This window comes from Aulonocara stuartgranti (genome assembly GCF_965226115.1).
Source record: "Aulonocara stuartgranti genome assembly, chromosome: 20".
In the NCBI taxonomy this organism is placed as follows: Eukaryota; Metazoa; Chordata; class Actinopteri; order Cichliformes; family Cichlidae; genus Aulonocara; species Aulonocara stuartgranti.
In genome coordinates this window covers 23,327,798-23,341,185 of record NC_138956.1, presented here as the reverse complement: position 1 = coordinate 23,341,185, position 13,388 = coordinate 23,327,798, and the positions used below count along the sequence as shown (strand labels likewise).

At 40.5% G+C, this 13,388-nt stretch overlaps 1 protein-coding gene across 1 annotated transcript; it reads left to right on the top strand.

Annotated features, from left to right (window-relative positions):
• Positions 1 to 885: 885 nt before the first annotated feature.
• LOC309697658 (translocating chain-associated membrane protein 1-like 1) lies at positions 886 to 10,541 on the top strand. Its single transcript, XM_082519749.1, has 11 exons — positions 886 to 1,342; positions 2,131 to 2,191; positions 3,358 to 3,476; positions 4,247 to 4,363; positions 4,447 to 4,505; positions 5,750 to 5,834; positions 6,445 to 6,515; positions 7,080 to 7,184; positions 7,276 to 7,419; positions 7,506 to 7,666; positions 7,782 to 10,541. Exons 1-11 carry the CDS (start codon positions 1,223 to 1,225, stop codon positions 7,853 to 7,855), a joined length of 1,116 nt encoding a protein of 371 aa, XP_082375875.1. The 5' UTR covers positions 886 to 1,222; the 3' UTR covers positions 7,856 to 10,541.
• Positions 10,542 to 13,388: the final 2,847 nt, after the last annotated feature.

Sequence of the window (13,388 nt, the reverse complement as noted above, 5' to 3'; positions counted from 1 at the left end):
AGTGGACACCAAACAATAAGTGCAGTTATAGGACACAATTTAGGTCAGCATATAGGAAATGTGTCTGCTGTATCTGTGACTAGCAGTCATTTGAAGGTGTGCAGAGGTTTTAACTCAGCAGATTGTTTCATATGTTAAAGATGCAAATGCAGAATGAGATGCTTTTTACTTGGGGTTCCACAGCATCACAATAATTCGGATTTCTTTAAATATAATGTTAGGCACATAACAATAAAAAAAATCCCCCTGTGATTCTGAGTTCCAAGCATGATTGAGACAGAGTTGAATGCTTGAAAGAGATTGAATATAATTGATTGTATATGATTACATGATTCAAAAGTAAGTATCCAGCTCCGTTTGAAACTGCATACACATATTGAGAGAGTAGGATGACATGGTATGCATCCCTATTGAAACTCGAAGATGATAGCTTTAACGCTTACTGCAAAACAAAAGTGTACAAAAATCATCACAAACCATAAAGCACACTGTTGCTTCCACTTATGCCCTCAAGAAGTTAGAAATATGCATTTAATCCCTATCCTGCATAATTTGTACCTATTTATTTTGTCAGATAACCCGACAACGTGCCCCACACAATGACTGTGTGAAAGTTTTCTGCAACCATTTGTCAAATTGTCCACAGGAACATATTCCTTGGCCTACTTTGACTTTAAAAAAAATCTAGTCACACCCCCTGCTGGCTTCCGGGAGTGTAACTAGTCATCACCAGCTGCTATTTTGGTAGACAGTATAATTTTCAAACACGCCAATCATTTAAAATAACAGTAAGTCTTTAATGCATCACCATACGTGGTGATTTAGCATCTCTCTGCCTGCATTTCCTGAAACCTGGAGCGCGCTTACGTGGGGAACGTGAAGGCACCACGGGCCCGGGTTCTCCTTCTACGTCAATGACACTGGGCGGTTCATGAATGGGGTTTCGAAGTGGGAGGGCCCGTCATCTGACTTCAGCGGGCAGCAGGAATAAAGTGGGTGTTGTGCTGTGGTGTTTGGCTCGGTGCGATGCGTCTTCATGTCTGCTACTAAACACACGAGCAGCGGTTCACTGTGCTTGCGGACTACGGCGGAGGGATCGTCCCAGAGCAGAGCGAGCGAGCATCCGTCTGTTGAGGCCAGCAGCAGTGCAGAAGGGGAAGCTAGCTCCAACCCCGCTTAGACTCAGTGACAGCAGCCCGGAGCCAGGCAGAGTCGGTGAGCCATGGGTTTCCGCAAGAAGAACAAGAGCCCACCGGTGCTGAGCCACGAGTTTGTGATCCAGAATCACGCCGATATGGTGTCGTGCCTGGCCATGATCATCCTCCTTGGCCTGATGTTTGAGGTACAGTGTGACTGGACGAGCTGTTGTACTTAGTCGATTTATGTTAGCTGATGCTAACTCTCGCTAGCTGGGATGACAGCAGCACTCCAGTGACAGGGCGCTAGCGTGTCTTTCTCCTTACCTTCTCATGTGTCTAACTGATTGCCAAAGAAGATGGTAAGGAGGCCCATTGGCACAGCTAACAGGTCATCTTACCACCACTCTAGACTAATGCACTTCCTCTCTCTGGCTTTTGACAACAGGATGGTCAGGAAATATCTGCCTGCGTGCCACACATTTGATTACCAGCCTTTTGATTCGCCACAGCTGACTAGTACCTAGCCATATTTGAATGGACTAAGATGGATTTCCTTCATCAAACATGTCCACACCCAAACCCTGCTTCCAGACGGGAAATGTCTCTCCACTTTCCAAATCAACTTTTTTTTTAATACTCTGTGTGAATATATTGAATTTTATGATTTATTAATTAAAAACATCTTAGCTGAATTTCCCTGATGCACCTATACTGAGTCATTGTGCCAGTGGTGGTGAAGACCCCTGGGAGCCCCTGCAGGCAGCTCCTGGAGGTCTCTAGACCCCAATTATGAGAATAAGTGGAATTCCACATGCTGTAGCTGCTCTGCAGCACTCACTCCTCACATTTCTTCATTTTTCACTGCTGATAACAAAACTGTGAGCTAGATGCATTGGTGCGATTCAGTTGTGAACCTCTGATTGAGGTAAAGTTTACTGCATTGCATCCCAATGAATTCATCAATAATCAAAGTGTTTTCTTGTCATTACAGGTCACAGCAAAGTTTGCCATCATGTTCATCACAGTTCAGTACAACGTAACTCAAGTTCTTGGTGAGCCTATATTATTCTGTCTATTATTGCACCCTTTCACTGTTCTGAGGCCTGTGCTACAAAGTGAGTTCAACATACCCAGGATACATTTCTGTTATCTGGGTTAACTCAGCTTAACGCTGGAAGCCAGGCTAAGCAGTCCCACAAAGCTAGTTATCAACTCTCTAAGTTAACCCAGGGTTTCCCCTGCACAGTCACACGTTGGCAGCATCTGACCAATCACAGCTGTTTATAAGTGTTCTGGCAAAAACTTTTATTTATTTACACTCTAAAGAAAGATGAAACTAGAGGTTGAACACAAAATGCACACTGGGGGGGAAAAAAAACAGCAGTGTGTGAGAAGAAAAGCGCTGTAGACTCACATTGTAAAAGTGTGTTATCAGCACTTTGGTCAGTAAAACTAGAAAGCAGCTGCGCTATTAATAAAGTTTGGCCCATTCAAAGCCAGGAAAGAAAGCTGGAATAACGACTGTATAATTTAACACGCGTATCAATATAACAGCTCTGTCATTAAGACAGGTAAGAACCCGATGGATTATAATTGAGTATTTTGTTAAAAATGATGTTTAAAAGAGAGTTTTAGTTTTGTTCTTTCAGCTGTGGCCTTGATGGTGTTTAACAGTCTGCGTGTAATGAATACATTTGAATTCTGTTTTTAGATTTTTGCTTAGGCAACGTGCAAATTTGGTATCAGTTCTTTTCCATTTTAGGATCTTATGTTGATGCTTATAGGACAATGAAATTGTTTTACTTTTTTTGACACCAATGAGCAAAAAAAATTACCTCTGAGAGCGGAAACTGATGCGCTTCAGGGAAACACAAAGACTTCAGATGCTGTTAAAAAAACTTTAGACTCTCCTGCTATCTGAGCACATAGGTCAAAGGCGTCTTCCAGGAACAGAGTCAGTACATTCTGGAGAATTCATTAGTCAGTAGGTGGTGATTTCATACCTGTTGATCTCTAAACTGAAACTTGACCTGCTCCATAACAGGTTAGCTTCATAGCTGGTTCACTTCCCGGTAAGAAGTGTTCCACCTGTGTGGTACTGAAAAACCAGGGTTAAGCCTGAAATTACCTGAATAAAATGAAACACAGCTTTGTAGGTTTTAAGTGCTTCACCTTATTTATGTTTTTTCTTGTTTTTCTTTTCTTGTCCTCTTTGCAGATGAGAAAAGCGACCCAGTCAACCTTTACCAGTATGGCCCTAAAGACGTGGCCACTGTGTTTTTTTACCTTCTTATTGCAGTCATCCTTCATGCCTTGATACAAGAATATATTCTCGACGTGAGTACATCGGCTTGATGCCTGACCTTTTTTCTCCCTCTTTTAAAACGGGCTTGTTTTTGATGTCGTAAATAAAACCAGAACTGTGCTTAACAATAACTCGGTCTCCCCTTTAACAGCTTGTGTACATGCCCTTTTAAAGCAAATCACAATGGCGGAAGGAACCCGTGCGTACAGTACTTTACAATGGTCTTTAGAGTTTCATTTCAAAAGGATCAACGTAGCAGAGTCTCCACTGCCACATGTGTCGCCTCCGTTATGTCCCTATTCTTTTTGTTGGTGATCAAATTCCATCCTTCCGTCCTTGCTTGTGCGTTCATTAAAGCACAGTGACTGAAACAACGCTCATGTTTCTCCTGACAGCTTATGGCTTTGATAATCGTTCTCAGCAGGAGAAAAGAATGTTGTTAGATGTATTTTTACCTCAAAATCTCTTTTGGACAACATGTAACAGATATAACAGAAGGGTAAATTTTTCTGGTCCTTTACTCTTAAAGGATAGAATCGCAATTTTCATACCTCTTAAAACAATAGCCCATGATTTTTAAACGGGTTTTAAAATCACAGAGTTTCTCCAGTTCATCCTGACTGTCAGCAGAACCACTCCTAATGCTCTTAAAGTTTATGAAGCAGGGACTTTGTCACCCCACTCTGACTCCTGTCTTTACCAGGTAGAGTTAAAAAGTGTCAGCCCAATTTTGTTTTTTAATTTAACACTTAGGTCTGTGGCATTGTGTTCATTAGGTTGTCTGTTTTTACTTTTATTTCAGAAAATGAACAGGAGGTTGCACCTGTCAAAAACCAAGCACAGCAAGTTCAATGAGTCCGGGCAGCTCGCAGCGTTCTATCTGTTCTCCTTCATCTGGGGCTGCAGCATCCTAACAGCGGTACCAGCATCAGAAACCAAGAGGTGCATTGTCTCAGCCTGCATTAGACCTCATCTCATGCAGTGTCTCTCTTTCTCACGCAGGAGGACTTTGCAACAAATCCTACTTTCTTATGGGAGGGTTACCCACATACTCGCATGGTGTAAGTAGTTATACACTCCTCCACATACTATAGACTCATTATTTAAAGCGGAATGATTAATCTAAAGAAGAACGTACCTTCATGAGATATTTTCATTGAGACTTTTCAGCCTTTTTGTTTTAATAATATGAAAAATTAATCAAGTATTGTACTTGTCTTATTCATCTTCCACAAGGAAGGTGGAGCATGAGGTGGACTGGCTCCACCTAAGAAAGGGTTGAAATGTAGATGAAATCCTAAATGGAAAACATCGCCACGAGTACTGGTTCACCATCAAAAGTGTAAGGTTGCAAATACGAGCGGCCAAATTGAATTTCCTGTAGGGTAGCTGGGCTTAGCCTTACAGCTAGGGTGAGGATCTCAGACATCTAGAGGAAGCTTAGAGTCCAACCACTCCTCCTCCTGACATCGAAAGGAGACAGTTGAGGTGGTTCGGGGATCTGGTTAGGATGCCTCCTGAGTGCCCCGTTGTACGTTTTCTGAACATGTTCAACTGGGAGGAAACCAGAACCTGCTCATTATCATTATCTGACTTTCAGTCATATGAAAAGGTTTTTATAGGGCTATATGCAGTCATGGGGAGAAAGTAAGTACACACTATGATCCAGAAGCTTGTAGAAGCACCTTTACCATAAATACTTACAGTAATATGGAGTTTTAACACATGCATTAACGTATAGCTGAATGTTCCAGACCAGCCAACTGTCCAAACATTTCTAGAGGTGTCCACGTTTGTGATAATAAGTTAATTTAAGTTTATTTGATTAGCATTATGTGATTGCTCCTCGCCCTCTTAATTCCTGCAGAAGCAGTAAGGTTATACTTGGTTAACTTTCCTTTCACATGACTGTATCACGTCTGGCTTGGGAACAACTTGGGTTCCCCCAGGAGGAAATGTGAGGAAGACAACATCATCATGCTCAAAATGCTGAATTTAACCTTTTTCTTCAAATGTTTTCCAATCCTGCTACTGAAGTCTTTGCTGTCTGTCTGTGTCCAACTGGTAAAACAGCAATTCACATGTGAGAGAAGCATTGGACTTGCATACATTTTTAAGGGCGTAGTTATAATTGTTCCTAATGGGTATAAAATGTGACAAACTCACAACTTATTACATTTCTCAGTTTTTCAGTCTGAGTTAGGGAATGTGATGTAATGCCTAATTAATTATCTGCGTGCCCTACTGCTGTTGACTCCGTGCTGAAAGGTTTTCTTGTCCTCTACACAACCTGTCCTTTGTTTAGTTTTCAGGTCAAGTTCTTCTACATTTGCCAAATTGCGTATTGGCTCCACGCACTTCCTGAGCTGTACTTTCAAAAAGTACGGAAGGTAAGGATGTCTTTCCCTTTTTTTTTTCCCCCTTCTTCCTTTTTTTTTTTTTTTTTTTCCTTCCTAAAACTGATCGAATTCCAATAAAAATACATTTTGGTTTTATGAGTTGGGGATTTTTTAGCTGAGCTGAGTTCCAATAGCAGTTTCAAATTTTGATTTATCAGACCACAAGACAGAGTTTTACATTGCCTCAGGCCCAAAGAATGAAGCAGCATTTCTGAAGCTTTATTTTAATTTGATTCACTGACTGGTTTTTCTGAAATTGTCCTGAGTCATGCAGTGATTTGCACCACAGAGACATGTTTGCTATTAATGCAGTGCTCTTTCAAATTTCTGCGTTCTGTTTTATGTGTTTTATTAAGGGTTACACACTTTAAAGATCACTTGCTTGACAAATTTCTCATTGTCCTTCACAAAGCATATGTTGTAATCCTAAAAAAAAAAAAAAAAAAATATATATATATATATATATATATATATATATATATATATATATATATATATATATATATATATATATATATATTTATTTACAGTTACAGAAAACTGTTTGCTTTATGGTTATCTGCTGATGCTAACAAACTCTCATCTGTTTTATTGTTTACAGGAAGACATCCCGCGCCAGCTTTATTACATTTGCCTTTATGTTGTCCACATCACCGGTGCCTATGTCTTAAAGTGAGTGCAATAACAGTTTTATCCCGAGGAAGAAATATAGAAGAAGCATGCATGTTACTCACAAAGGTCAACCAGTTAATTAATTATCAGTTAGTTCTTTATTTGCGGTTGCACTCGAGTGCATAACAGTAAAATTAGTACATTATTATCCAATAAAGAACATTAACTTCCTATCTTACAGTGATCCACTGCTCTGTGTCACATAGTTTTTTAAGTTCTTTGAGTTACGTACTGTGCATAGTTGTTCAGTTATCAACCTTTACACTCAGCCATAGTATTTTCTCTGATCATTTTTACACTTTTATTCTTCACCCCTGCAAAGGGGATTGCAGTCACAAGGTTTAATATTTTAAAGAGATCTTTTAAACTGCAGTCTTTTCACTTTGTTCATCTCCTTCAAAACTATTGATCCAAAAATAAAGTAATATGAGGAACTGATGAAAAAGGCATGTTCTTATAGAAAGCTATGTAGGTGCTATCTGTAGGTGACTTTTTTTTTTTTTTTAATCATACCCTCATTACTGTCATTGCTCTGCTGCCCTTCTCTGTGTCCTGCCCATACAGCCTTCACCGACTGGGCCTCGTGTTGCTGGTCCCTCACTACCTGGTGGAGCTTCTGTTCCATGCTTCACGCCTCTTCTACTTCAGTGATGAGAACAAGCAAAAAGGGTATGGCTTCTGTGCTGAATTTAGGATTTACTACTTTGTGGGTGGTAACGACCTAATGCCTATTTTTTTTCTTTTTTTTTTTTCTTTGCAGTTTTACTCTGTGGGCGCTACTTTTTGTCATCGCCCGCCTCCTCACCCTCACACTCTCGGTTCTGACATTCGGTTTTGGCCTGCCCCGAACAGAAAACCAGGGCTTTTCCCTAGCTGAAGGCAACTTCAATGTGCTCACCATAAGGTAGGCCCAGCTGGGATCTGAAGCGTATTGCACCTAGCCAAAATACAGACGGCAATAAACTTAAATTAACAACATCTGCCCCTCAGGATGACTTGTCTGGCAGCTATCTGCCTGACACAGGCCTGGATGATGTGGAAATTCATTAATTTCCAGTTGAAGAAGTGGCGAGAGCACAGCCAGAACCAAGCCTCAAAGAAGAAGGCGGCCAGCCCAAAGAGCAAGCCTCACAAAAGGGAACTCACAAGGGGTGAGTGTGCACTCTTTATTGTTGGGATTCTTTACTGCTCTGTGATGGTCGCTGATGAATATGCCAGTGTGAAATCAAATTGACCGGGACTCTTTCACTTACTTCGTCTTGTTAGGTGGAGCTGCCAATGGAGTTGTCAAATCTGAAGATAAAACCTCACCACGGGCAAGGAAAGCGAAAGCCTCATAGAGCTTCACAGAGGAGGAGGAGAATGAGTGAGGGAGTTCTGACAATGTGACACTTTGTCTTTACACAGCTTAAAATTATGTGTACTACTCCCCAAAACAAATGTTTAAGCACGCTAGGAAACCTTACATGACTGTCCCTTTTGGGGGGCTGAGACTCCTTTCCAACAAAGTTCAGTGTTACTGTCTGCTAGAAGTGTTTATTATTCATTTGGGTTTGCCGGAGATGTTGACAGGGCAGTTGTGGTTTTGATGCTTTAACAGGATGGATTTAGCTAATCAAGTGTCCTTTTGTGTAACACTAAGATCGCTTGTCGGGTACTTTAAACTGAGTTGCTCTTTGGTAATTTGACACCGAATCAAGTTAACGTCACAGTACCTTAAAAAGCCACCCACTTCAGGGCAACTTAATATAAAGTATTAGCGTACACATCAGCTGTACAGGGTGTCAGTTAGAGTTTGGGCCGTTATTCCGTTTGGGGGGGAAAAACACAGGCTATGGCTCGTGTTCCAAAATGTAAAGCCTTTCTTGCTCTACGAGAGAGAGTCTTTCATAATCTGCCGTTGTCAGGAAAAATCTCTTAAATTATTCACTCCAAAGGAATGTTTGTGCTATTTCCATATTTAGCGTAGCTGCAGTGAGAAAGGTGAAACTTGTACTTAACTCCTTGCCATCATTTAACAGCACCTGCCATTGAAATCCAACACGTTGCAGGATTGAGGCACTGTTATATTTTAGACTGCTTTTATCACTACCCTGGTGATCGGCCTGTTGAGCCCTTTTCAGACATGGGTGATGTAACCTCGCTGGCTTCATCGGTCTGTTTAAGTGATGGCGTTCTGTCGTTCAAACAGGGGTCACTTTTCTGTTGGCGTTTCTCACGGTACGATGGATTGGGAATATGGAAAAATGCAACACAGAGCATTGTTATAATCCTAATCTTATTGCAGATTACAAATGGATTTGGTGAGCTAAAATGTCACCTGTATTCATGTTTTATTCATATTCATGCTGTTGGGATGTTTTTGGGCTGCAGCAGCTCACAAACATGTCTATGTCCCTATGCGATTACATTTAGACTGGTGTTTGAAGTGTGATGGGTAAATGTTATTGGCTTGACTTTTACAGAAATGTCACCAGGAAGCCAACATGGTCCAACATGTCTGAAATGGGCTTTTACAGCTGTTCTTCCAGGTGAACTGACTTACCAAGAGGAAGCTGCACTGTAACCTGTGATGCCGCCACCGTATGCATTCAGTTAAATCTTTACAATGGCATGACTGGAAGTTAGAAGGGGAAAAAGAACAACAATTTGAGGCTGCACTTATGTCTTTTTATATGGTAATGTATGCATGACGGTTTAAGGCTAAAGACTTTAATGGCTAGTTCTTACCTGTGCTGTTAAGTTTGCATTTCTCTCTCACTCTCACACACACAACACACACACACACACAAGCATTCAGTGGCCTTTTTACAACTGCTGCAAGAGGTTTGAGTTATTTATTTTTGTCATAAGCTACAGATACTTATTATTTTATATGCTTTGAAAAGCTATAACCAGCAAACACTGCGGTACATAGCAAAACTGCATTTAGTTAATCCAAACAATACAATCTTTCTTCAAGTGTCCTTATAATGTTGGTGGTTTATATCACTGCTTGTGTTCTGTTGTGTTTGCCTTTCTCTCTTTACTTTTGTTTGTTTGTGTTCTTGGGCATCAGGGGACAAGCGTTTCACCACTTACACCATAAGTTGCATCCGAGAGCAATGGGAGGCATGTTTGTGAGTTTGTATGCTTGTGCACTTACTCGTGTGCGTGCAATATTGTTTTGCCTACTGTGTATGTTTGTGAATTAACAGGGCCTGAATGATGTTGATGCTGATGATGGTCTCAGAGCATGAAATTTGACAATCTGTTCATTGATTCCTGCCCTTTGGTTGTATTTTCACAGTAATATCCTGTTCTTTGATTCTCTTTGGGTCTTTCTCGGTTCCCGGCACCCTTCTGTGTGCGAAAACACCGAGCTGTGGGTTAGGTGTATGTTCTGTAGGCTTTCGGTTACTAAATGCTTATGTGTTTAATGTCTCCGCCTCTCAGATGTTCTATCCTGTGTGAGAGAGATTCTCTGATTGCCAAATGCGGCACATTTTTTTGTCCTCCTTTCTTCACCTTTTCAGTGATCCTGACATTGCTACGGAGCACATGTATTGTATTGCCGGTCAAACTCTTTCCTCTTATGGACCAAGTCCTGCTCTACTACTCAACCACTGTGCATGCGAAGCTCTGTACAGAAAAGACTGTCTGCACACAGCTGGAGTCTGGAGTCTTAGTCTAGAGCAGGGAGGAGGTGAAGATGCCATTCATTTCGCACTCCCTTTAGCACTCCTTAGTGGGACTTGGGCTGTCTTTTAAAGCCTGTAGTCTGTGTATAGCAGTGTCAAAGGAGGGAAGGAAGAGCGGAGGACTTATGTACCAGCCTGTTATTAAACTGTCTCAGATGTAAAAGATACAAAAAAAAAACTGACTTAACCCTACACTGTACTAATGTATGTATCAGATTTTTAAGCTATTTTTATAGAGGGGAAACTGTTGAAATTCACTGTTCAGTACACACGTAAATATTTGATTTGCATCTATGTTATGAATTGTTTTTGTTTGTTTTTATATACTAAAGAACTGTTTGCTGAACTGTTAGTGTGGGTATACATAGTGATATGAGTGTAAATTTTACTTAGCCTAATGGTTTATATAACTTCATGGCCTTACTAGAGCAAAGTGAACTTGGTTGTATAACACTACGCTGCAGAAATGCATTGCAGCTTTCACAACATGCATATTTAACACTGTCATAATGTCATCCACACGTTAGGATTTTTTTCTTTTCTCCATTTTGTTTGTGTCATTCTGACAGGTAAGAGGCCTGTTTTTAAAGCTAGCAGTGCAGAGTGAAAGCATCTGTGGCCTTTTCTTGCTCATCAGATGTCTCACTGTGCAACAATCAGGCCCTGAATCATGAGCCACACCGCAGTTGAAGGCTCCTTCGCTTTGCGACATAATAGCTTGTATAATCCCACGGAAATAAGCTGCTTTTTTTTTTTTGCATCATTGTGCAAAAAATGAATTATGGACCATAACACTGCTCACTTAAGGCTGTTTCTGCATTGATTCTGTTTGGTGAATTATAAATTGGACTTAAAAATCAGTGCATTTTGCCATTGTTGAAAATCAAGACTACAATGTAAAGCTGTATGAATAGCCTCTAGGTGGCAACCATCATTAATGCATTTGGACATGAAATCGCTTTTAAGAGGGGAAAAAGAAAGAAAGAAAACGGGGAAAAAACCTACAAAGAAAAGCCACACTATGTTTATTGTATTTTACTCATTTTGCATTGTCCTTATTTGTTTTTCTTTTGCTGCTTATTTATAGATGTTGCAATTTTTTTTTTCTTTTAAAATATGTTATCAGCTTTGATGGTATATATTTATGCAAATTCTTGTGAGTTCTGATCATTTTTCTTGCCACTTTTTTTTTTTAATTTTTTTTTTAAATTTCATGTTTTCAATAAAGCTCCTGTTAAAAAAACAAACAACTTTTTTTTTGACATCCCGCCTGCAGGTTAAATAGTAGACCTGTCTCCATGGAAACCTTATGAAAAAGACATGCAAACTATACTGCCGTTTTAAAGTGCCCTATAAATTATGAGCGCTACAGATAATTATCCTTATCAGAGGTGAAACAGCAAAGGAAAATGTCCTTCATAGAGCAATGATAGTGCACTTTCATTATCTCACCTCCTGCTCATTACATCTTTCCACCTATTGCACTTAAGGATATATTTGTGGGCCTGTTTAAAATTAAACCTTTTTAATTCACACTATCCGTTGGGGACGGTGTCAGCAGATATGAGGAAATATTGACCAAATCGTACTCCTTGGCTAATTACCACAAGGGGGCAATGCTGAGCTTTTAGCCCGAGGGACAGGAACGGTCTGCTGGGATGTGGCTGCACACAGACCTGCATTAATAAATCACCAGTAAGAATAAGAAGGACAGACACAGGCTTCTCACACAATATGTACTACAAACCATTTAAGTCAGACTTTGATGGAATCAAACCGCAGATCGCACATTTGTTTATCCAAACAGCTCATGTTTTGCATGTCCACCACTACACGGTCAATTAATATTTACATCCATGGTTGGTAAAGAATGAGCATGACACGGGAAAGAGACACCTGCAGCTCACTGCTAATGTGTTGTGTTGTGTCAGACTAATGGGTTTTCTCTGGACAATCAGACAGCATGATGGATCAGTGGGAACCAGAGAGGTAGTGCTGGAGCTCTGCAGGGTCAGCACAAGGACAGGAGTTCACTCACATGCTCTCCATCATGCACATACGCACACTGATGGCTGTATCTCCAGCACAAATACATGACCTGAACTTTCTGAGGTTGTGCTTTAAAAGCAGACTTGCAGAAAGAGTCCAGCTGTAAGGTCCAGCTAAGACGAGGAATAAAAATCACTATCCCCCTCTTTTTTTTATTTCCTTCCCTTCACCCAATGAGGTTAAATCTGTCACTGAATCGTCAGTATTATGTGTAATTTCCATATAAATTAGCTTCATTAAAATGGGAGTACTTTCTTATTTAACGAAGCTCATTTGAAATTCTGTATTTAATAAGACATGTAATCCCAGACTTGCAGACTAATTGCCAACAATTAGCAGGACAGGAGCATGTGTGTGTGTGTGTGTGCACGTGTGTGTGTGGGGTAATCTCTTGCAAGCATTGTGTTCCTTCAGTGTTATTTTCATTGATTGTCTAAAATGAGCAAAATTGGGCAGCAGCTGCTCTACCAGTTCGGTTTTGCTCGGTGGAGATCTAAGAAACTCATGACCTCATTGTTACTTGTGGGTGAGGTGAGTAAACGAGCATATGTAGACCGATGAAGGACAGAATGTAGATGGGGTGGAAACATCTGGAGGGATCTGAGAGGTAGGAATGTAAAGCAAATGGGAGCAGAGACAGAACTGTAAGGGGGAAAGAGATCAGTGCTATGATTTTCAGTACAGTGGCCATTCGAGGGACCAAATACAAGTTTGAGAATTGTCCTAGATTTTCCAGATGAGCCGAGGAAAAGTGAAACAAACAGTTTATTTCTAATAAGCTTGAAAGTCAGTCACCTTTATTCCTCAGCACAGCCAGAACTGTCTTTGCCAAGCTTGCTTGTAATTTCTTTAAGTTGTCTTCAGGAACAGTTCTCCAGGCTTCTTGAAGGACATTAAATGTTGACTGCCTTTTGTTCCCTATTTGTCAGCACGATCTCAGACTGCATCAGTAATGTTGAGGTCTGAGCTCTGGGAAGGCCAATCCATGATTGATCATGTTCCATTGTGTTTTTCTATCTAGGTGTGCTTTTGCTGCATTGACAGTATGTTTGGGATCTATTGTCCTAACTATTGCCACTAATTTTCAGTCCAGTTCTTGTGTATTTTGGCATCAGCCTCCTTATTTCCCTTCCTTAAAAATGGC